The sequence below is a fragment of the Sebastes fasciatus genome, chromosome 17 (assembly GCF_043250625.1).
Source record: "Sebastes fasciatus isolate fSebFas1 chromosome 17, fSebFas1.pri, whole genome shotgun sequence".
NCBI classification, from domain to species: domain Eukaryota; kingdom Metazoa; phylum Chordata; class Actinopteri; order Perciformes; family Sebastidae; genus Sebastes; species Sebastes fasciatus.
Genome location: NC_133811.1, coordinates 1093095 through 1117500, shown reverse-complemented (window position 1 = coordinate 1117500; position 24406 = coordinate 1093095). Strand labels below are relative to the sequence as shown.

The 24406-nt window shown below is 41.9% G+C and overlaps 1 protein-coding gene across 1 annotated transcript in view; it reads right to left on the bottom strand.

Moving 5' to 3' along the window:
- LOC141754070 (voltage-dependent calcium channel gamma-7 subunit-like) overlaps window positions 1–22584 on the bottom strand; it is a 46658-nt gene extending 24074 nt beyond the window's left edge. The window contains exons 1-2 of the mRNA XM_074612891.1: window positions 22261–22584; window positions 521–716 (exon numbers count right to left, since the gene is read on the bottom strand). Coding sequence (XP_074468992.1) covers window positions 521–716 — 196 coding nt within the window. The 5' untranslated portion in view covers window positions 22261–22584. The remainder of the gene's footprint in view (window positions 1–520; window positions 717–22260) is intronic.
- Window positions 22585–24406: the final 1822 nt, after the last annotated feature.

Below are 24406 nucleotides of genomic sequence, written 5' to 3'. Positions count from 1 at the left end.
AGGCTTGGGGCCCTTCTGCATGTTCTCCCCGTGTTAGTGTTGGTTTTCTCCGGTTCTCCGGCTTCCTCCCACAGTCCAAAGACATGCAGGTTCATTGTTGACTCTAAATGTCCCGTAGCTGTGAATGATTGTCTGTCTCTATGTGTCAGCCCTGTGATAGTCTGTAGACCTGTCCAGGGTGTACCCTGCCTTCACCCGCCTTCTAACTTAGTGATGTTTCAGAGCCATGTTGGGGTCTTGCACAAACCTCTGTCAGATAAAGGATCAATGAGTCAGGTACTAGACCAACATATTCAACAAACAAACCCTCTGCCCCATCACTCTCTCTGCTACTAGGGGATGGCAAGGAGGATGCATTTTGGTAATTTTGCTAACAAGGTGGATGGCATCACCCCCCCTCCTCAAATCGCCTACTGGTTACGTAACAACTGTAAAATTAATTGGGATACAAAATACTAGTATGAAATAAAATATAAATCATATCATGAAAACTAAATCGGGACATGAAATTGTTACCAACCGGCCACGAAGCAGACCCTCCAGAGGCCGGAGTGCAGAGCCATCTTGACCTCGGTGGTCTGGTTCTGCTGCAGGACGATGCCCTCCTCCATCAGCAACCAGTAGTCTGTTGACACGGCGACGCCCACCAACAGCAAGCCGCAGGCCCCGAAGATGGACGAGAGCAACGTCAGAGCCCTCGTACTGAACGAACTCATCTGTGGAGACAAAGAAAACAATGGTAGTGATCAGATGTGGGCTCAGCCTGCATGCTGAAGAGGAGAGAGCATTCATAAATGTGTTTAATGAATAAACATAAGGAGTGGATGGAAAGGAGGAAACTATTCAGTTCATTTATTTAAGGATAAGGGAGGTGAATGAATTCAAAAACAAGAAGAAAAAAACATGCCAAGATGTGAGAAAGACGAGGTGAGGAGAGGACAGATGAAGATTGATTTAGTTTATTGATTTTTAATCTTAAAATATGCAGAAGCAGATCAGAGAGGTACGAAAACGGTGAGTGATGAGCCTCTGATTTAAATCTTTCTTGACTTTCATTGACTCCAGCTGTTAAATATGTATGTAATATTGGACAGGAGACGAGATGAAAGCTGAGAGGAGAGGAGATCCACTGAGAGGAGAACAACCTTGGACGAACTGAGCCATTCTCACGTGGAAAGCAAAGCATCGAACAGCTCTTCATACCAATCCTGAGGTTTCAACATTGCTTAACATATCAAGCGACTATGGTCCAAAGCTTTTACAAAAAGCACAGTTCTAGCTTCTTAAATGTGACTATGTTCTGGTTTCTTTCCTCCTCTATGACAGTAAACTGAACATCTTTGAGTTGTGGACAAAATAAGACATTTGAGGACGTCGTCTTGGGCTTTGGGAAACACTGATCGCCTTATTTCAACATTTTCTGAAATTTTATAGACCAAACAACTAATCGATTAATCGAGGAAATAATTGACAGATTATTTGACAATGAAAATTATCATTAGCTGCAGCCCTAATTTACATGAAACCATAATGTAAAGGCAGAGAGCGAGGCCATAAGCCAACAACAGGATGCCCTGTCACAAAACGTACAGGATGAACCTTCAACCTTCATCAGGTGATTAAACATACCATCATCAGCGAGGAAGATGACTCTGGAGGAAAAGTATTAATTCCATCTTCAGCCATAGAAGAAGAAGAAGAATAAGAATAAGAATAAGAAGATGAAGAAGAAAAAGAAGAAGAAGAAGAGGAAGAAGAAGAATACCACTACCAGGAGGTGAATCCACCGTGAATAAAATCAGGCAGAATGGAAAACAATGAGTTGCACCCTCAACAGAAAATGACCTTATACAAGGGGCACAAAGTAGTGAGCATTTACTATAAATGTACACTGACTGGAGTCTTACTGGCTCAACAATGACAGAATATGTTTCAAATATTTTCCTTTTGGGAGACGCATACGTATATTAAGACATTTTGTTCATGCCTGCTGTGCAATGCTTAGTTAGTTAGTTCTGGGTGGAGGTTCATAATCAATCCTTTTTTGCCAAAAACAGTTAAAATCTTTGAAAATGACAGAAGCATCTCTTCCAGCAGGCCACAGCAGTCTGTCAGGCTTCCAGGTAACATGCAGTGCAGTTTGACACTCACTAGGTGGCAGAAGCGCTGCCTCTGCCATGCACCATTTCAGCTGTTGACACACTGAGAAACATCCCCAATCTCTCTCACATCCACGCGCGCGCGCGCACACACACACACACACACACACACACACACACACACACACACACACACACACACACACACACACACACACACACACACACACACACACACACACACACACACACACACACACACACACACACACACACACACACACACACACACACACACACACACACACACACACAGTGCCTCATCCATCCAGTCAAAATGGAGGTCACTTTCAGCATGCTGTGGTCTCTTGTCAGTGAAACATCATGGACTGCTGACCAAAAACTGTAAACACAGACCCAGAATGCTGCTCTGCTGTAGTCAAACACAACGGTGGACTGAGCAAAAACAAGCCCCCTAAATCCAAAAGCCCTACTTTCAGACCACCTTTTTGTACATTATTATGATTATTATATATCTTCATATGAACATAAATTACTTTATAGTCTCAAATATTCAATAACCTGTCTGCCTGTGTCTGCTATAGGGCTCTATACAATTCTATGAACAGCCAGGCCACAGGCATCCACAGTGCAAACTACTGATTAAAGCTGAAGTTGATCCATGTTCCATTTTTTTCTTAATTGTATTTATCCTTTATTTAACCAGAAACGTCCAGTTGAGTTACAATATCTCTTCTTCCAGGGAGTTCCGGTCAAGATGGGCAGCAACTAAAACAAGTTTCAAAAGGGGACAGACACAAACACACAGAACAACAGACACAACACATACAGGAATCAGAGGGGAAAGGAATCAAGGCCTCTGTTAAAGCTTTTGGAATGAAAATTAACATCTGTGTTTTTCTTCTTAAACACAGATTGATTCATTTCATATAGGTTACAATGATGTGTAGCTAAGCTTGCACGAGTTAAGAGATGAAGATGCATGCTTCATAAAGTTCAGTAAAACATGCCGTGGGCTTAATGTGCATTTATAAAATACAAATTTTCTGCAGTGCTTTGAGTAAACACTATTTATGTAACTGTAAATACTGACACAATAATGTACAAGCTTTACTTTTTTTTAATTTCCTTTCAACAGGTACAGTTGGACAGCACAGTCACATGTTTGAACATAACACAGCAGGGTCAAATGTCCTTAGGAGGCAGTCCGTGAGCCTCGGCATCCCCACAATGTCCACACATCGCTCCACCAAGTAGGAACGAGCAACACTCTTCGTCCATAGGCCCAGAGAATACACAGATGTACAGGGAGGAAAAACAACATGCCTACCCATACTCACACTAGGCCAGAAGAGAAGAGAAGTAGAAACAAGTAATATAATAAATACATATCAACAGAAATGTATAGAAAACTAAAAAAATAAAAATCTCCAGGTTGTTACATATTCATTTAGTTCACATCAATTTAGAAAAATTAGGTTATTTTTGTTTTAAGGGCAGACTATATCCAAACATTTTTTTATTTCTTTTTGTATATTTTGCCAATATTCTAGTAGTTTTGGACAGTCCCAGAATATGTGCGTGTGGTCTCCTGTTAGGCCACAACCCCTCCAGCATTGATCGGAGGTACCACCGGATTTTGATGTGACAAGAGGAGTCCTGAAAAACCTCATTCTGACTCTCCAGTCAAATTCCCTCCAAGTGGGGCTATTGGTTATTCTATGTCCCTCTCTGCATGATAGTTCCCAGGTTTTATCCAAAATTATAGTGTTCATCTCCAGTTCCCATTTTTCTTTAATGTCCAAGCTGTTATCCATTAGTTCTTCTTGTAATATCTTGTATATATATATGATATGATCTTCTTTTTAATAGTCCCTTTAATTGTTAACATAAAGAAGTGTTCTAAGTTAGATGGTGATGTACATTGTTAGTTTGTGTTTATGCTGAAGCTGTTGAGAAGACAACAGGACTCCTCCTTCAAATAACTGCTCCAACATGATTAAGCATTTTTCTTCCCACTTTTTGAAGCCTGCCTCTAATTTAGATGGAGGGAAGTCAATGTTGTGTGCAATCTTCACTGCTCTAGATATAGATATAGGGAGTCCTAGCTTTTTTCTAACCTTTGACCATATTTTTAAAGTGTTTTTTACCCATTGATTACTAATTTTATTTGCCCTCCAGATATCTTGGTTCAAGAATGGAATTGTGTCTAAGGGCATATTTGGGCAGTCACTCTGCTCCATACTGACCCATATGGTATCTTTATCTTGGGATAACCATGCCACCATTGATCTGAGCTGGGCTGCCCAGTAATACTTTTCGGGGTTAGGTAAATCTAGCCCTCCATTTTCCTTTGAGCATAAAAGTCTTTTAAATTTAATTCTGGGTCTTTTGTTTTGCCAAATGAATTTAGAAAATAAAGAGCAGCCGTGGCAGAATGTTCATTCGGATCGTTTCCACTCGTCCTGTTAGGGATAGGGGAAAGATTTCCCATCTTACAAGGTCAGTTTTTATTTCATCCATCAGTTTCCTATAGTTGGCCTTAAATAGCTGTGATGTGTCAGCAGTTATGACAACTCCTAGGTATCTAAACCCTAGGTTAGACCAGTGGAATTGAGATCATCCTACTAGTTGTGAAGGCCATTGTCCCACCACCATCCTTGCCTCAGATTTTGATTGGTTAATTTGATAACCTGAATATTCTCGATATTCTCTCAGGTTTCTTATCAGTGCTGGGACAGAGGAAACTGGGTCACTGATATACATTAATACGTCGTCCGTGTAGAGCGAGATTTTATGTTCTATTTGACCTGCGTCTTTTATACCCTTAAAGGGACTGTTTGTAACTTCTTACACGTATAAATCACCCGGGTCGGTGTCCCATTCGCGCTCGCATATGCGCTCTCGCGTGTGGCTACGCTGTTCAGACTCAGACTCCAACACATACTACAGTGAAGCACCAAAACCTCTTGGTTGTATCTAGTGAAGCCCGTCTGTTAAACAGTATTGGCCGCGGTCGGAGGACGCGGGGGGAGACCGTAGCTTTGGTCTCCAGGACCGGAGTCTCTGCTGTACTCTGCTCCTCTGCTCCTCTGCCTGCCTGCCTTCACTCACAGCTCGCTCCACCTCTCACGTGCATGCGTGCACACTCCACACTGCAGAAGAGTTAGTTTAGCTCTGAGAATATCTAGTGACGTTTGTGCAGAAATAACTGCTGCAGCTCCTCCAGACCAACAGAGGTTTCCCGTGTCTTGTGAAGTGACGGGGCTCCGCAGAGAGAAACATTATCGTCTCTGACCGGGTGCCGGTGTCTCCCTCCAACCCCGGTCGGGAGGCTGAGGCAGGAAAAGCCAACACTAGGATCAGCATTGATTCATGGAGAGACCTTCGTCTGGTCAGCTAACATTACTGCCAAACAGCTGAAATATAGAGTGATATTGTGGTTTTAGCTGATGTGTGTCGCCTCACTGTTTTGACGGATGCTCGTTCCTGTCTATGCGAAGCGAGCGAGCGCGAACCCGACGCTGACTTTCATTGACTTAACGGCCTCGGGTGTTGCTGTTAACAAGCATTTCTGAATCTTACAAACAGTCCCTTTAATGTTACCGTTTTGCCTTATTAATGCTGCTAGGGGCTCAATAGTTGTAGCAAAGAGCAGGGGACCGAGGCAATCTCCCTGACTGCTCAAGGTAGAAAAAATCCGAACCACATCCATTTACTCTGACACACGACTTTGGATTTGTGTATATAACCATTATCCACTCAGTAAACTTTGGGTGGAATCCCATAGCAGCCAGTGTTTTAGTCAGGAATTGCCAATTCACAGTATCGAATGGTTTCTGTGAATCTAAACTAATTAGCATAGAGTTTTGCACACTTTTCTTGGCACATGTTATAAAATAAACGTTCTCCTTATATTATTAGCTCCTCGTCTGCCAGGGATAAAGCCTGTCTGGTCCGGATTAATACATTTTGCTATAATTTTCTGCATCCTCTTTGCCAGGATATTAGTCAGTTGCTTCAAATCATTACCGAGCAGGCTGATGGGTCTATACCCTTCAAACAATGTTGGGTCTTTACCGTCTTTGTGGATCACTGATATAATGGCCTCTGACCATGTATTTGGAGCTTCACCTCTGGAGAGCGCATAGTTGAAAACTTTTGTTAAAGTCGGTGCTAAATCATCTATGAAACATTTATAGAATTCTCCAGGGAGTCCATCTGTCCCTGGAGATTTGTTGTTTTTTAGTTTTTTATGGCTTCCTGTATTTCAGCTTCCGTAATATCTGATGTCGTCTGTAATGCTTCATCTTCTGATAGTGAGGGTACATTTAAACTGGTAAGAAAGACTTCAGAATTATCAGTTAGTGTGTTTAGTTTTGGTTCTTCGTATAGCTTTTTATAAAATGATGCAAAGGCATCAGCTATTTCCTTTGGATGAGAAACTGTTTTTTTATGTATGGCATGTACAATTTTAGGAACCAAACGATTAGCCTGAGCTTTACGAAGTTGAAAAGCTAACAGGCCGCTGGCTCTGTTTCCCATCTCATAATATCTCTGTTTGGAAAATCTTAAAGCACTTCTGCTTTATAAGTGAGGAGCTTGTCTAGAGCCTTCCTGGTTTCTTTTAGGTCAGGAAGAATTGTATGTGCTCCTGTGGTTTTTTAGTCTCCAATATCTGAAAACATTTCCTCTACCTAAATCTATATTTAACATGACAGAGGCATGGTCACTCAACGTTATCGGTTCAATATGACAATCTACTACTTTATACAAATATTGTTGGGAGAGACAAAAAAAGTTGATCCTGGAGTATGAACATTTGAAAAGAAACTATAGTCATTCTCTTTAGGGTTTTTGAATCTCCAAGGATCCACAAGTCCTAATTCTGAAATCATAGCATTAAGTGCTTTGTTTTTTTTTATTTGGGGTCCCCTTTCTGCAGGTGTTCTATCTATTCTTCCATCTTGTACAGCATTAAAGTCCCCCCGACTATCATCATGCCCTTAGCATTAGCAGCAATGACATTTGCAATTTCCTCAAAGAAATTATGATCGTATTCATTCGGGGCATACAGATTCAAAATAGATACCTCCTTCTCCCCTATTGTGCCCACTACCATAACAAACCTCCCCATTTGATCTTGGATAGTCTTTTCCAATGAAAAGGCCAGTGTCTTATTAATTAAAATTGCTACTCCCCTTTTTTACCAAATGAAGAACAATAAACTTAATTTACCCATTCCCTTCTTCATTTTTTATGTTCACCTTCTGATAGGTGGGTTTCCTGTAGTGAAGCGATGGAACATTGCAATTTATTTAGCTGATTATATATATTTTTTCTTTTAATAGGATGATTCAATCCACGGACATTATTGGTAGCTATGATCAAATTGTTCATTAATGTACGGAAAAGACATTAATATTATCCTTCAACCTAGTTCTCCACCCAGGCCTCCATGTCAGTAGTTCAACATGCACCTGTATACCCTCTGAGTTACAACATATGACTGTACGACTCTTAGAATCAAGGAAATAATCATCAAACATCATGAAAAGAAAGAACTTATACATAACAAGAGAACGAGAACTGACTTCCAAACACCCAACTGATTGAACAAACATCCAACTAACCAGTTGTTGTACAGAGAGTTGTGACTAAAACCTCTCTGGGGAAATGCACACTGTGCTATTGCAACTATCTGACAGCAAAATTGCTGAAATTAGAGTTGCCTAAGGTAAAATAAAACAGAAATTAAATTAAACTAAATCAAAATACCTTAGCCCTTCATCCTGTGGAGGGATAAACCCCATGTTGTCCTTTTTCTTCTTTAGTTATAGGGGCCAGCCTATTATAAATCCTTGTTACTATAAAGACAAACTAAGCAGACATATAAACCTGGTTCAAAACCAGCGCTATATAACAGTTTCTTTTCAGTCTACTTACATCTTAAAGTCGTTTGCTATTCATCCCTTGCTTCGAACAAAAATCTGCAAGTCCGTGTTTGTCATCGTTGATGGGCCTGCTCTGTTTGTTGTCGGCGCCGAGACCCAGTGGTTGCGCAACAGCTCCTTCTGTGAGTCTCCAGGTCCTCCACCTTAACATGTATTCCCATCTCCTTGAGGGTGGGGGCGCATCCGCGATAGTCGTGAAGGTCTTCACCCCGGATTCCAGGTGAATTTTCAGTTGAGCTGGGAAAGGGGATTGTGCTTTCACTTTTTTCTCCTTAAGTTGTTTGATGACCTCCTGTACCTGCTTACGTTTCTTCTGTACGTCCGATGTGTAGTCCTGGTCAAAAAAGACATTCTGTCCTTGATGTCACCTCTCGCTCTTTCCAGGCTTGTTGAAGTATCTTTTCTTTGACTCTGTAGTCTCTTGGAGGGGCAGTCCCTTGGTTTCATAGTCAGTGATCGATGTGCTCTCTCCACACACAGGTCCAGCTCATCTGGCAGGTCGAGTGAGGTGCGCATCAAGTTGGTTATGAAGTTAATCATATCATTCCGTTCTTCCCCCTCTTTCACCCCATATATACGAAGGTTGTTTCGTCTTGCTCTGGACTCGAGGTCTTCACACTTGGCTGACAGTTTGGCTTCTCTACAGAGAAGGTAGCGAATGGTAGCGACCTCCACTACTTGTTGTTCCAATTTTGCCGTACCCTCCATCACATCATTGAGGGTGGATTCAACCCTATATAAGGTGGTCTTCGTGTCTCGAGAAGCCTCCGTATGTTCCTTTCGTAGGTTGCGGAGTTCTGTGAGTACGGCAGCCATGTTGCTTTCAGTGTACTCTTCACTGTTTGAGGACACATCCATTTGGTCCCGTTTATCTTCTTTTTTAGCCGCTTTGCCTTTCTTTGCTGCGTCCTATCTTGGCACGACATTTCAGCTTTCGTTGTAAGCAGTTTGTATTAAATATTTAGACTTAAACTAATGATTTGGCTGGTTTTTGAGGGTTTTCTCCCTGCAGCTGGTGAATCAAGCTGCTACTCCTATCATGACGTCACCGGAAGTCTCACAAGCTCTACTTTTGGCAACACACGGCCCACAGAAAGGTGTCAATATGTTCTCAATATCATTTGCCTAAGCTGTGTTGTGATTGCGTTGCCATTTTTCAGTTTGTCTTTTTTTGCCTCATGCAGTATTTTTATACATATCCAAAATAGTTCTCATGTTTTACTACGAATAACTGACATTCAAAACAAGATGTTGAAGGAGGTTCGGTGACTTTTAAAAGGTTGTTTATGAGGCTGAGAAAGAGAGGAGCGAAGCCGATAAGAGAACAGCCGAGAACAAAATGAACTCAGCAGACAAGATCGGAAGGGAACAGATAAAAAGCAAAAAAAAGTCGCTGTCAGGTAGGAAGAGAGTGAGGAGTGACCTCATCACTCAAGCGAGACGCTGCAGAGCAGATTCAGCGGTGTCAGAGAGGATTCGCTCACTCAGTCATGAGTCACTCGTTACAAATATTTGATATGGTAAAGCACCCCTCGCCTCAGGTGAACCCTGCAGGGATAATGGCAGACACGTCAGGTATGTGGCGGTGTGCGTGCAAGTACTCACATGTGCACGTGTGCAAACAAATCACATGAAGAAGAGCATGCATGTGCAAACACACACATACAAGTAGAGACCCAGAGAATGTCTGATCGCTGACTTGAACTCTCTGAAGGTCTTAAAGATAGTTGAGCTTTCTGGTATGACCTTGCCCAAGGACCATGTTAAAGTCTCAATACTTGCTTGCAGATAAGTTATAAATATTTAAAAGTCATAAGAAGGGTATGTGTGTGTTTCTGGTGGGAGCTAGACAGTGCGACCTTTTCAGGCAACACATGAATTTTAAAGCAGGGCCGACAGCTCAATACACTATATCCAAACTGCAGCAGAGCATGCAAACTTTTAGAAGTTGGTGTGCTGTAAAAGTGTAGACAGGAGGAGGAAAGAGTGCCGTGACTTCCTCCTGTCTGCAGAGTCAAACACAAGACGTCACCCAAAAATGTCCGACACTTCGAGAGACGTCAGCGCCTGGGAAAGTTACATCCTCTGAATGAGACAAAGGTGATTTGTGCTTGGCTCGTGTAAATAAGCATCGGTCTTAGTGCTGGAAATGTCAGGCTCAACATGAGAGGCAGTCAGGCGCTCAGAGCTGCTGAGTCAAAACACACAAATCCATCCTCCACTTGGAACAGAAGAGACAGAGCTGAGTACCTGCAGGACGCAGATAACTGTTTCACCCTGGGGGCTCTCAGATTGCTCAATTCATGCTGTTTAACGTCCTCTTGACTAAAACATATAAAGACTTTCAGACTCACTGCAGGGCACTATGGGGTTGTTTTTTACTTCTGTGAAATGCACACAGCTGTACTGCCCTACAAAAGCAAAGAGCAGAAATCACAGAAGCAGTGACGTTGAGGAAAGAAGGGTTTGAAGTTTTTAGGCTGCAAACTGTGAAACACAGACAGAGTGTAATGTCTTCATGTTATGCCTTTTTCAGCCGACTGTTTCCTCCTAAACAAATCAATGCCATATAATCTACATACCTAAATGTAGATTCTATGGTCTGTAGATACATCTTCTTCTTAAATTCCCGTATGATTATCCCGGCAAACAACTTTCTTGTCCATTTTAACTAGTTTAAGAAAACTTGTTTTTACTATTCAATTATAAAAAAAACTATATTAAAATAATATAATGCATCATCAAACAATGAAATTTATTTAAACATGTGATTAAATATATCTAAACTTTAAACATAAAAGCATAAATTCCCAACACGTTCTCCTCCTGTCACGTACCGACGCTTTGTCAGACTCCTCGGGGTCACTTTTCAGTCACAGTAAACGTGCTTAACGATGTGAATTACACGAAAACACTTGCTTAGGTTCAGGCAACAAAATCACTTAGTTAGGTTCAGGAAAAAAACAACATGTTTGGGCTTAAAACTACTATGCTTGTACAGTGAAATGAGACTGGACATTATGAACACGGGACACAAACAAACAGCTGATTGTAACATTAAAGTGAAACTTAACGCAGTCGGCTGTGACAAATTCCCCTAATCTAGATTCACCAGTTAAAATGGCAGCTGCTGCGACTCTGCTAAGCAGCAGTTTAGCTAGGTTAGGCCTCTTAGCTCGGTCTCCATCGTGATTGGATTAAGCCAACTACTGCCTGGTTCTGTGGCTAACTAATCAGCTAGCCTTACATTGATATAGCGATGTTGCTCTAGCTGTCTCTCAGCAGCAGAGAGTTTACCAGAGATTAACAAACCAGAGTGCCAGCACAGTGGCACAAAAAAAGGCATATGAATGACACGATAATGCACAAGGCAAAGTCACATAATGACGTGTCATTTGAAGGGCATGTTGTCTGAACTGAATTGAATGTAATGACTTAGAATAAAAGAGGAGAAATAGCGCTAACGGCGGGTGGTAGGTGAGGTGGACGGCTCCAAAACCACGGACTTTTAACCAGAAATGTTTTGTTTGAAAGTCAGTGTTGTCTGTCACGTTGTCTGTACTGATGTTACGTTGTTTCTTTACATATTTTACTTACTTTTTTTAAGCCCAACCCCATGATGTTTTTCCTAAACTTAAGTGGCTTTGTTGCCTAAACCTAACACGTGTAACATTCACACCTCCTCTGGGGGACTGACGGGTCCATTACACACTTTGGTGTGATATCGGGTTGAGGGTGCAGTTTCAGCTGTTTCATTTTTAGCTCTGTTTTGTAGTTACTGTAAATTTGGCCCTTGAAACGCTTTTTCAGACCTCCAGGTGCTCGTTTGGCCAGCATTTACTTCTGAGTAGAGGACCTGTTCTGTGAGCATATGTCAGGCATTCATATCATGGCCTGTCCATCTTATCTGGTGTTTAATGATGGGGTGGCAGTGCTGTCCATGTTTGCTTCCTCAACAACACTGATGTTAGTGTGTTTCTCTTTCAGCTGATATGCAAGATTTATCGCAGGCATCTCTGCTGGTAGGACGCCAGGACTCTTGAAGGCCTACTGTAGGTAGTTCAGTTCTCTGCATCATATAAAAGTGTGGGCAAGATAACTGCCTTGTAGAACGCACGCCCGCCCGCCCGCACGCACGCACGCACGCACTGAACCAGGCCTGTGTTTGCTGAGATAGCTGACAACAAATGGGCTGGGATGAGGTTCTCTTTGTAGTTTAAGCCTAGAGAATATAACCACAATTCCCAGGTCGCACCAGCCGCTAACTAACTGTGTGTGTGTGCTGGGAGAATCCAGGAGCAGAGGCGATGTAATGAATTACAGATGAATGGAGCAGTGATGCTTAGGAACAAACAGCCAGAGGTAATGGTGTGGGGAAGAAGGAGTAGTGAGGGAAGGTGAGGAGAGAAAGTAGAGGAGGAGAGAAGGTGGATGCTAGTGAGGGAGGATTTAGTAGAAGATAGGAGGAGGAAAGAAATGAGAAAGTGGAGGAGGGGAAATAGAAAAAGTAGGGTGGAAGGAGGTGAGAAGAGAACGGATGATGGAGGGAAGGAATAAGGGAGTAAGAGAAGGAAGAGGACGAGCAAGAAGTTGAGGATAGGAAGAAAGGAGGGAGAGAAGACCAATGTTATAAGGGGTGAAGAAAGGAGGGTGGATGGTGAGGTAGAGGAGGAGAGGTATGAAGGAAGGAGGTGTAGGGAGGAGGGTTAGAAAGGAAGGAGTGCATAAACGTCAAAGAAATGAAAGAATTGAGGACAGAATGGGGGGATGAAGGGCTAGAGGAGGGGGCATAGTTAACTACTGATTAAAGTACATTTTTAGTATTAGGAGGGACTTTATTTAATGTTTCCATTAAGATCTAGTTTGATTAAAATATCTCTACAAATAAAACACAAACATATTATATTAGTTATGCTGTAATAAAAAGAGTGTTTGCTTTTCTATCTAGTATGCCATACTGCATGTTTTATAAATCTGTGTTCTCTGTTTACATTTGTTTTTTTAATCTCCTCCCTAAGATATGTTTTGCCATAATTAGGATTTCCCTTATTGATGTTTAGTATTTGTTGTGAACACATTTACAAATCGCCGTAGAGACGTGGAGGAGAAACATTTAGTGGAGAGTGCAGCAGTGAGCAGCCGGCTGGGGAGCTGAAATCATCACTACACCCAACAGCCCTGGTTCTCCTCTCTCCTGTCACAATACTGTTCACTCTCTCTGTCCAGACAGTTCAGAGGTCAGGGTCAGCTATAGTGCTGTATGTCCTGGAGAAAACGGGGCTTAGTTTTCTTGCTCAAGGGCACTTCAGCATGGAAAATGTTCACGGTTACTGGTTTCATTTGATCTTTATTCTTGCTGCTGCCTGTCATCTTGTGATATATCAACATCTGAATATTTGTTGTTCTCTGTTAACCGACGATAAAACGGTTCATTGAGTACATACACATAATCACAGACCCGAAGCATTGTTAGCCAGTCAGCTGCGCCCCTTCAGCAGAGTTTCCAAAAGTAAAAATGAACATTGCCGAGGGTTGAATTTAATGCCTCTTCATTACAAAGCAACAGGCTGTACATAATAGCCCTCAGCACAATTTACATTTTTACTTGGATTCATTATTAATTCTGTTTAATTTTATTGGAGGCTTAGAAGCATCCTCAATGAAGTCCAACTTAATGAATGAGTGTGCGTTGCTAATTAAGGCACTAAAGCGGGGTTGTCGGTGTAGGAGTGCTAATAAGTTCCCTTAATCAGGAGCTTTGTACATATGAATTCATTTCCGGTAAAAGGCCATTTACTTAATAAAGAGCCCATTGTGCAGTACAGTGTGAGAGATGGTCTTTATCTACTATCAACAAGCCACTTTATCTGTGATTATTATGTTGGTAACTCTCACTTAATGAATAAAGACACAATGGTAGCCCTGTCTGAGGCTCACACACAAGGTGGACTGAACTCAACTTGTAATCAGATCAAAATGTAGCAATAATAAGGGATTCAAGTAGGATATAAAGAATTTGGACATGTTCAAATAAAGTGGTGAATGAGTCATAACAGATCACTGCATAACGTTTACTTCTCAGTCTGTGAGAGGAAAGGCCCCCAAAATGTATTAATCAAATCTGATCAAAGTCAACCTTCTGAGTGTTAAACTCTTCATAAATTACACCATTTTTCTTTTTTTTTTTCAAAACTTTGATTGTTGCTTATTTAGGCACGAACCTTAATTGTTATATATACATAATTAAATAGTTAAACTTACAGTTTTCATTGGCTTTAACTTTAATTTCAGGGATAAATTCTGCAACGACATGACATAGTTGGTGACATGAAGAGTAGTTTATGTTCTACGATACATATGTGGATTTTTTTTAAAGCTAGTTCTGATTGACTTGATTTCGTTTTGTTTGAATTTCAGACTAAATATCTTAAAACAGACTGTTTTCAGGTTAAAGCTAAATAAATTAAAAGGGCTTTAGTATTCAACACCAGAATATTGTAGAGAAAGCTTTAAAACAATATTTAGATCCAACCCTGTCTCCTACAAAATGACGTTCCCATACAACTAAACTGTGTTCTCAATTACGTTTGGAGAAACGTATTTTCTCCTGGATTAGTGTTGCACTTTTAAACAGTTTTAAACACGTTAACGTTGTAAATTAAACAGTTTTAAACACGTTAACGTTGTAAATTAGAACAAAACAAGACAAAAACCCTCAAAACTACTTGGTTAGATTTAGTCAAATATCATGGTTTGTTACGTTCTGATTGTAAATTTAAATAAGTGAACATTGACTATCATTACAAACGTATTTGTGATATGTCAAAAACAAATGTAATCCTTGACGAAATATGTTACCCTCAAAACATAATTCACAATGCAGTTCCGTTGTATGGGAACATCATTTTAGGAGACAGGACTGTTTAGTCCATAATTAGAAAGATAACATTTACAAAAACAATAACTGAACATTTAAATGAGTTAATTAAATTATAATTTTTAAATATTCATTCAAGTCTTTGGTGGCTAGTCAGAATTCCTGTGTTCAGTGAATTTGGAATAATGACCTCAGTATTTATAAGTACAAGTGCTAGCATAGTTCCTACAACAAAAACCCTGACACCAATAAGAATCACTATTTGAATACATCTCTTATAGCTTCTAGGAAGCTTGTAGCTATAACAGGCAGCCTGAGAGGATTGAAATCTTGGCTCCCCAAATGAAGAAGTGGCGAAGAAATAAAAGAATGGAATGAGATGAAACAGAGATGAAAGACTCTGCAGCATTGACGGGTCAATATGAAGCAGGGCAAAGCAACTGCTGGGCACCACCAAACTACACGTCCCATGGTGCCGGGCGGGGCTCCACAGATGGTGTTCCCAGGTTAGCTTGCTATAGCGTTGGGGGGGTGGTTGGTTTGTTTTCTGTTGAGAAGGCAATATGTCCCTCTGTCAGCAGTGAGAGGCTGGTGCCAACTGGCAGGATAAGAGATGGATATTTAAAGACGGGAAGAATGGAAGACAAGATGAAGAGCAGAGAGGAATCATGCAGGAGGGGATGATGAGAGGAAGGACAATAAATAAAGACAGAGACAAAAGAAAAAGGAATAGGGAGGGCTAGAAGGTCAGATACATCTATGAGGCATGAGAAGTGCTCAAAGGGTTTATGGACAATAAGAATAGAGTCAGGAAGGAACGAGGAAAAGGACAAGCAGAGAAAGAAGAGTGACGGAGGAGGTAAGTGCTGTTCAAGAAAAAAATTATTTGCTCTAAAATGCCCAAAACAAATTATGTTTTAAAAATAGCATCACAATTCTCCAGACGAGACGTTCGTAAAAACGATGCTGAACCACGTTCACATCTCCGGGAGCCGCAAGAAGACTCTCATTTCTCAAAGCGGTACTTAAGACGATGAAAGCTTTGGGAAACAAACCCTCGTCCTGTAGTCTGTACAACGACTGCTGGACTGATAAAGATAATTAGCTTATGTGGCGGGTAAGAACACACACACACACACACACACACACACACACACACACACACACACACACACACACTGGAGAAAACGAGGGAAGGCCTGCAAGAGTGTGTTAATGTGCTGAGGAGATGTGGATAGAATAGAGGGAGGGATGAGCAGAGATACAATGGGAGAATAACAGAGGACGGGAGAAGAAAAGCAAAGGGAGCTTACAGGGAAAGACCTTGGCCCAAAAACGGAGGAAAGTCCTTGTACCACACACACATACTCTACGTCACACACGTGCACCAGGGCTGGCAGGCAGCCAGTGTGAAGTGTGACACATCCTACATGCCTGTGCATGTGCAGAACAGCATTCACAAAAAAAGCTGTGCCACATTCATTCACCTTCACTCAGTTTGAATGTTGTATAATTTGAGTTTGAGGTCACATTTGGCTTTGGCCAGAGGGGGAATCGACCTCAACTGTGCATGATACAAACACTGAACATATACAGCTGCTGTTGGTTGGGAAGCTAGCATCTCCAAAACGTCAGCTTGTCAGAAATAAAACAGCTTTGTTTTCTGCTCGACTGCACTGATTTATTTTTAGTTTAGCTTTTGATTCTCGGTTTGAACCTGAGAGGACCCGACCCAATGGGTGAATCTGGGCCAGGTTGCACAAAGGCAGATTTTGACTCCTAACAAATGGTATTGGAAGCATTAGAAACCTCCCCACCTCACACCTTCCTACATCAGAATTGGGAGGGATAAGTCCGACAGTTGTTGTAACTTTTCCAAAACTGACAATCCAGCCCAGTCTCACAGCAGTACGTGAAATAGTCACCAAAATGAATGTATTCATTTGTGTACATAGACACAAATTTAAAAAAAAAATTGTGATAGTCAGCAAATAATTGTGAATCGGGAAGTATAAAGAGCGTCAAGCGCTGTGTAGGGAGGAGGTTGGGGTGGATGGGTTTTTAACTATTTTCATTGCTTTTTGTAAGTACAACAGAGTGTAACACCATGAATGCCTTTGAGAGTATGAAAGTGTTCCTTTATCCTCATTTGTTGGAACACACAGCTCTTGGAGAGATATCAGAAAGGCAGCATAATGCAAAATGAGGCTGTGACGGCATGTGGTCATTCAGAGCAAAAAGCATGTTAGTCTTTAGATGTAGTTGGACGACATGAACTAGTGTGTATAAAGCATACCAGCCCGGCTTCACCAAACGGCATATGAATTACAGCAACTAAGTCATTTCATGTGCAATAACAACGCCATTCTTGCTTTTTTTGTCATTTCACGCAACGTATTCTCATACAACAGTTCCCGTTATCTTACGAAAAAGTTCTTTCTCCTTTTTCATTTGTTTTCCTTCGAATGTCCAGCAACTCGTGTCAACTTCCGCTCGTCTTTCGAAAATAAACTCCAGTCTTCACAGGAAACAACGTCCTTAGGTTTAGGCAACAAAGCTACTTAACTGCTTAGGAACATTTTGTGGCGTTACTTAAATATGTAAGTTATGTGACAAATAAATCAATGTTGACCATTGTCCTGTGTCCTGGGCAAAAGTCTGGTGTTTTTTGACCCAACCGTACATCCGACCTCCTCCCTACGCGGCGTTCGCCGATCTTTATACTTCCTGGTTCACGATTAAGTGGATTAAATATGACTTTATTTTGTGGGATACATACGAATTACAGTGCATTTTTTTTTCGTAGGTATAGCTACAAACAGTGTATGAGACCAGCCTGTTTCATGTCATGTTTCATTGATTGCAATGTAAACACATCCACGTGAATATGCTACGCTCAGAGCTAGTGATGTAGAATAAACAGGGAGTACGACTACTTGCGGTGGATGGGTCCAATAAACATAGGATTTTCAACCAGGAGAGCGGTGTTCGTGTCCCAGTATTGATGAGTTAATTTGAAGTAAAGTTAGTGATGTTTGTGACGTGTTTTCCATACTTATTTTACATTGCTTACGTACATATTTGACTTAGTTTATGTACTTATTTGAAGCCCAATCATGATGTTTTTCCTAAACCTAAATAAGTCGCTTAAATCTAACTACGCCGTTATCGTAGTTTTGTTGCTTAAATCATGACATGACATTATCATGTCCTTAAAATGACATGCTACTTATACGCCTCCCCATGAGATCGGGTTGAGCATACTGAAACCTTTCCCAACAGGTCACGTCTTCATTTGCTAGTGCCTTCCAAAACTGTTCGGTTGGTTTAGGCAACAAAAACTACTTGATGAAGGTTAGGAGAGGATTGTGATTATGGTTATAAGGACTCATTGACAGTTAGGTAATGGGATGCAAATATGTCTGAGTCTTATTCTATGCCCAACCATCCACTCAAACCTCATGCTTAATAGATTAGAGATCAGAAACAAACACAGAACCAATGCTGGTTAAATGTGGTTATAGGCCCCATGTAAAATCTTTAAATTCTTGGATACGGTTTCATCAGTTAGAGAAGATAATTCATCACAACTAAACCATCCTGTTGCTGTAAAACATGAAATCTGGAGTCATAAGTTATTAACCTGACAGCAGAGACGTGTTGTTATCTCTCTGGTGGACAAATGTATCTCAAGGACTTTACAGTACCTTGAGTAACCCCGGTGGGAACTGAAGCACTGAGCCTGCCGTTGTTGGTGACTCACACCATCAATCAGCCATTTAAACAACTGAAGTTAGTCTGTGATTCATTCTCCCTCACCTCAGAGAGCTGCACGCCAACTGATGATGATGATACTTCACGTCTTATACAAGCAGAGTGCACATCTTTAAACATCTCTGCAGTCGACTCAACGCTTGTATATCATGCCTGACCTTCTGACCTTCTGACCCACCGTACAGGACATTTGAGCTGACAATGCCAGAGAGCCACTCTTCTCTTTGAGAGGAGGAACTCATACATTGTAAACATTGGTCTTAAAGGTCAACCAACCAATTCTATCTATTTCCTAAACTGTACTTGTGTTGTCATAATGACGATAATGAAGAGCAGGACAGCAGAAGTTTTTCTTTTCTTGTCAATAAAAAACAGAACTGATCTCTTTCTCTTCTGAGATGGATTTCGTACAGTTGGATTGTTGTTGCAAAATGGCCACAGTGTTACGAACCCCTTTGGGTTTTGATTGAGGAGGGCTGAGACCAATCCCTGATGTTTATATTTGAGGTTTTAGATGCTTGAAACACTTTCTGTTGAACGTGTTCGTCATGGTGCAAAGCATTTCCAAGGTATCACCTTTAGATAGTGTGGATAGGACTGTAACATGTTCATCTATGTTTGGTTGCTATTAATGTTCTGCAGTTTATTCCAAACAAATTCATGTTACTGCTGCGGGTGTCAGGCTACTAATAAAACTGGCAGAGTGGAACCCAAAAGCACAACAGGAGACAGGCAGCTCAACGGTAAAGAAAAGCTTTTACTTAGTAAAACAGGCAGAGGTCAATACCAAGTAATCACTAGTGAATCAGACAGGACAAGGAAATGCTGGAAAGCTGGGTGGAAAGAATTCTAGACAATCTGGAAAGTGACTGGTGAAATGGGATGGGTTTAAATAGGATGGGTTTAAATAGGATGGGTTTAAATAGGCTGAGGAACTGATGAGTGAACAAGCTGCAGGTGAGGAGGTGGCCAGGGAAACCCAGGTGAAGGGAATGAGGTGATTGTAAGCAGCAGGGCGGGGCAGGCTCTGAAATGACAAGAGAGGTTAATGATGAGGCATGAAAACAGAACAGATGAATAAATAAACTAAGAGTTGGCAGCGGTTGTGCGGGAAATATAAAACATGACAGAAAGTCAAATATTGACCGCAAGCACTCTTCATCCACGGCCACTCAGGCAATGTCTTTGTTTCAGCCAGCCAAGTCTCAAACTTAGAGAGCGTTAACTTAGCAGTTACGATGCTGCGTTCACTGTCTCCAGTTCACCGTCCGGGAGCGTTAACTTAGCAGCTACGATGCTGCGTGTAGTGTCGCGGACATGCAGCTACTTTCCCAGTAAAAGTCTCCACCGCACATTTAGTTTAGTTTAGCAGGTTGTCAGCTGTGTGTCTGCCGGCGTAACTTTAGCGAGTGTCCAACAAACAGTGTGTGTATTTGTGCTACGTTAGCAGCTCTAGCATTGCCGGAGGCTTCGTTCTCGCCGCCACACGTAGTCTGCGTAGCTTTATTGAGTTTCCAACAGACCGTGTGTGTGTGTGTTGGTGGTGAGTGTGAGGTTGTTGGTGGCGTTCTAGTTGTGATCGTAGGTGTAGCAGTGTGTCTACAGTTTATTTGTCGGTGAATGAACGAGCCGGAGACCAGAGCCGACTTCCTGTATCGTGCAACTCCGGCTCCGCCTCTTAAGGTGGGCTGTTAAAGTGGACCAGCTTTTCTCCTTAAAGAGACGAGCTGCTCCTCTGAGCAGCTCGTTAATTATTAACATTTCTTTTAACCGTTTTATCCGATAGTGTTAATCGGTTAAAATGCTTAATGTCGGTTAACGGTAAAACAGTTAATTATGGACATCCCTAGTACCATTCTTGGACTTCCAGTTGGGAAATCTCACATTGTCATAAAGGAAAAGAAACATGGATCTCTCAATCAGCTTAAATCCACCAACTAAGGCCACTGCACCATATTAATGCTAATGTGGTGAATGCACATTATTTCACATTTCCTCACAGCTCAACACTAGAAATATAAAACTATTCGCTTAATGTGTTATTAATGCTACTGTTAATCTCTATCTTGGATGTGTGATGGCTTGCATGTTGTAACCATGGGGAATCTTTTCTGTCATTGGCTTCCATTCCACGTGACATTAATGCAGCATTAGAGCAGCTAATGCAAAAGCTTTCACATAAAGGTTAAACCTCCATATGACAGACATTAACACAGATTTTACAAATGTGCCATAATAAGGTCTCCTTTAACACTCTAAAAGCTGCGTGATGTCATTTAAAGCTATATTACAGCATATTAAATCCTTCTATCGTTATATTATTATATATTATCATTACCATTATATTATATTATCATTACTAGAATGCAGACTGGATAAAGCTGGAAATCTGTCACTCTGTCTCCTCATCCCTTTTCCATACACAACAACACACACACACACACACACACACACACACACACACACACACACAGTGTGTAGTGCTCGTTGATAAGGTGGGTGTACTACTAGGTACAGATGGGTGGCTTACCGAGGAATAAATGGGTATACTCTTCTATATATGCCAATGGCTATTTGGCTGATAGGTGTACCCTCGTACGTATACCCTCAACTACACCCCTGCACACACACACACTAGCATATATATGATATATATGTACAATAAGTAGAGAGAGTGAGTGAGTGAGAGAGAGAGAGAGAGAGAGATGGACCCAATAAGACGTGGTGCAGTCTGCTGGAACAGTATCACAGGATGGGTTCCCCAAGAAGGAGCCAAGACTTTTTAGAGCACACACACACACACACACACACACACACACACACACACACATATATGCACACAGTCTCACATGTTTGCCTCACTCTCTCCTCCCTTTCCTATCCTCCCATCTCCTCTCTCTGACACACACACACACACGTACTGTAGTGACACATCATCCACACACACTTTGCCTCCCCTCCACTCCCTCCCTCCCTCCCTCTTCTCTCCATCCACGCGCCTGTGGGAGCGTCGTGGCTTCACCGTGCTGGTGTCCAGGCTCTATATTGACGGTACGGTGTTACAGCAGCGCGCTCCTTCCCAATGCGCCACCCTAATCCCTGTACAGTCCATTCCTCCGCTAGCAGGCTGGAGAGAAGCAGCTGTCATCAGCCGCTGTCATCAGCCGCTGTCAACAGAACCGCGCACATCCTCTCCTCACACCGAGCCGAGCACAGACACTTCAGGCTCCTCTCTTTCATACAACATCCCTGGCTTCTTTTTTTAAGGAGGGTGCTAAAAATGTCTGTCAACACACAGTCACATGCATGATGAGCAGTCACATGCATGATGAGCAGTCACATGCATGATGAGCATCATCTCTCATCCCTGCAGCCGATACACAAGTCATGTCGTGCGCAAACCAAAAGAAGAAGCGGAGCTCGCCTCAACAAGCCTAGAGATTTGGAGTAGCTTTAAAAGGGGGAGGCTGGAAGAGGTGAGGTGATACAGTATGATGGCTGATAAATGGTGGAATGGAGGGTTTGGTTTACTCACCCTGCAGAGCGGAGAGCTGGTCGGACGGTGCAGCCGACGACAGATCTGTGCGCACTGGGAAGCCTGGCACCAAATGTGCAGTTTTCCCCTTATCTCTCTTTCTCTCTCTCTCTCCCTCCCTCTTTCCTGCTCGCGCCGCACACACACACACACACACACACACACACACTCTCTCTTTTTCCGTGTTTCCCCGTACCTCCCCTCTTCTCCTCTCTTTTCTCCCCCTCTTTCACTCCTCCTCTTTCTCCTTCTGTTCTTCACTCTGCTCTTTCAGCACTGCGGAGAATCCGTTGAATGTGCTTCACTGTAGTTTGGGTATAGGGAGGTGGGACTGGTGTGTATATGTGTGAGGGAGAGGAGAGGAGAGGAGAGTGTGTGTGTGTTTGTGTGTGTGTGTGTGTGTGTGTGGGGGGGGGGCGGGGGGGGGGGGGGGGGTACAGTGATGTAGGCTAGAGGGAGAAGAAGACACGCGCACACACGCGCAAAGACAGCATGGCATAGGAGCGTGCTGGCTAGAATTGAGGACACATCATGCAAGCTGACAGCATGACTGATTCAAACACACAGCAACAATTAGCATCGTGTAACTCATTAATGAACAAAAGACCCAAACAGGAAGCTGTAGAGGGAGTGTGCCATTCATTTATTCTACATAATAAGTGAAGAAAATGATTGACAGTAGTGAATAAATGTCCAGTAGGGAGCCAGAGCAGTGACATCAACTCAACTGGTTTGATTTGGATCTGTTCTGTTTCTCTAAACTTGTCATACTGTTGGAAGGTTCCCCCCCTGCATGAGTCAAAAACATTTCAAATTTAACCTGTTCAGTTGGAATAATTGAGGGATAATGTGACATTAATGTTTAATTAATAAGTTGAAATCTAACATGAAGCATTAAGTGCTAGTTATTCTGTAATTGTATGGACATCAGCGGCATGGGAAGATCATGCAACACGTTTTCATCCCAACTCGGCACATACTGACGCTCTTTCAGACCACTCGGGGTCACTTTTTGTGAATTAAACAAAAACATTTGCTTAGTTTTAGGCAATAAAACCACTATAGTTAGGTTTAGGAAATTACAACATGGTTGGGCTTAAAACTACTACTACTACATTTGTACAGTGAAAATGATGCTGAACGTTGTGAACACGGGGCACACACAGCGGCCTCCTGGATGAAAGCCTTGGGGAGCCCCTGGGCCTGTGCTCGGTAGGTCTGTCTTTCAGCAATTCTTCCATGATCAGCGGGGGCTGGCTGGTTTTGATAACACAGTTAATCATTGCTTTGCAGCACACTAACATCATGACTGATTGGAAGGTAATTAGCAATGTGTAACTAATTAAACATCGAAACATGCATCTGTAATTTAGAAGATCAATCTTTTCCAAAAAACAAAAAGATGAACCGAATGAAATATAGTAACAGAATAAGCTACCATGGGGTACCAGAAGTGTTACTGGCCTATGAATGTGGGAATTACATGAATTACATTAACATGTATCCACTGGAAATGTGAAGATTTATGTAGAAACATGACAAAATGTAAGATAAGAAAACTGGGCGTTATGTAATATTGCATGTTTTCAATTGACAATGATGTAATCATGATAATGAGCAATAATGTAATATTGTGTAAGAATAAGACGAAAGTAATAACTTGCGTTGGTGAATGTTATTATTACATCATCAGTTGGAAACATGTATGAAAGAACAATGATCAGAAGTTAAACTGGAATTTAAGCAGGAACAGGATGTCACATATTAGAAAAAAATGTGTGCATGTGTCTCCCTGTGCTTTTGCATGTGATATTGTGTGTGTGTATGTGTGTGTGTGTGAGCGTTTGTGTGCTTGTCTGTTATGCCTCCGTACCCTCTTTCATGGTTGAATGGCCCCATCAGCCCCTGGCGACCCACAGACTGATACAGTAGGCTGTGCTGCCCTGTGACTCACTGTGTGTGTGTGTGTGTGTGCATTAGTTCATGTGTGGGCAACAAGGGAATTCATCCCACCTGCCAACACTAACTTCACACACACAAGAGGGCCTATGTGTACCAAGTCAACGATGTTTTCTGGATTGTGTGTTTTTGGATGAAACATGATTAGAACAGAAGAAGAAGAATCATACGCTACTTGGTTACCATC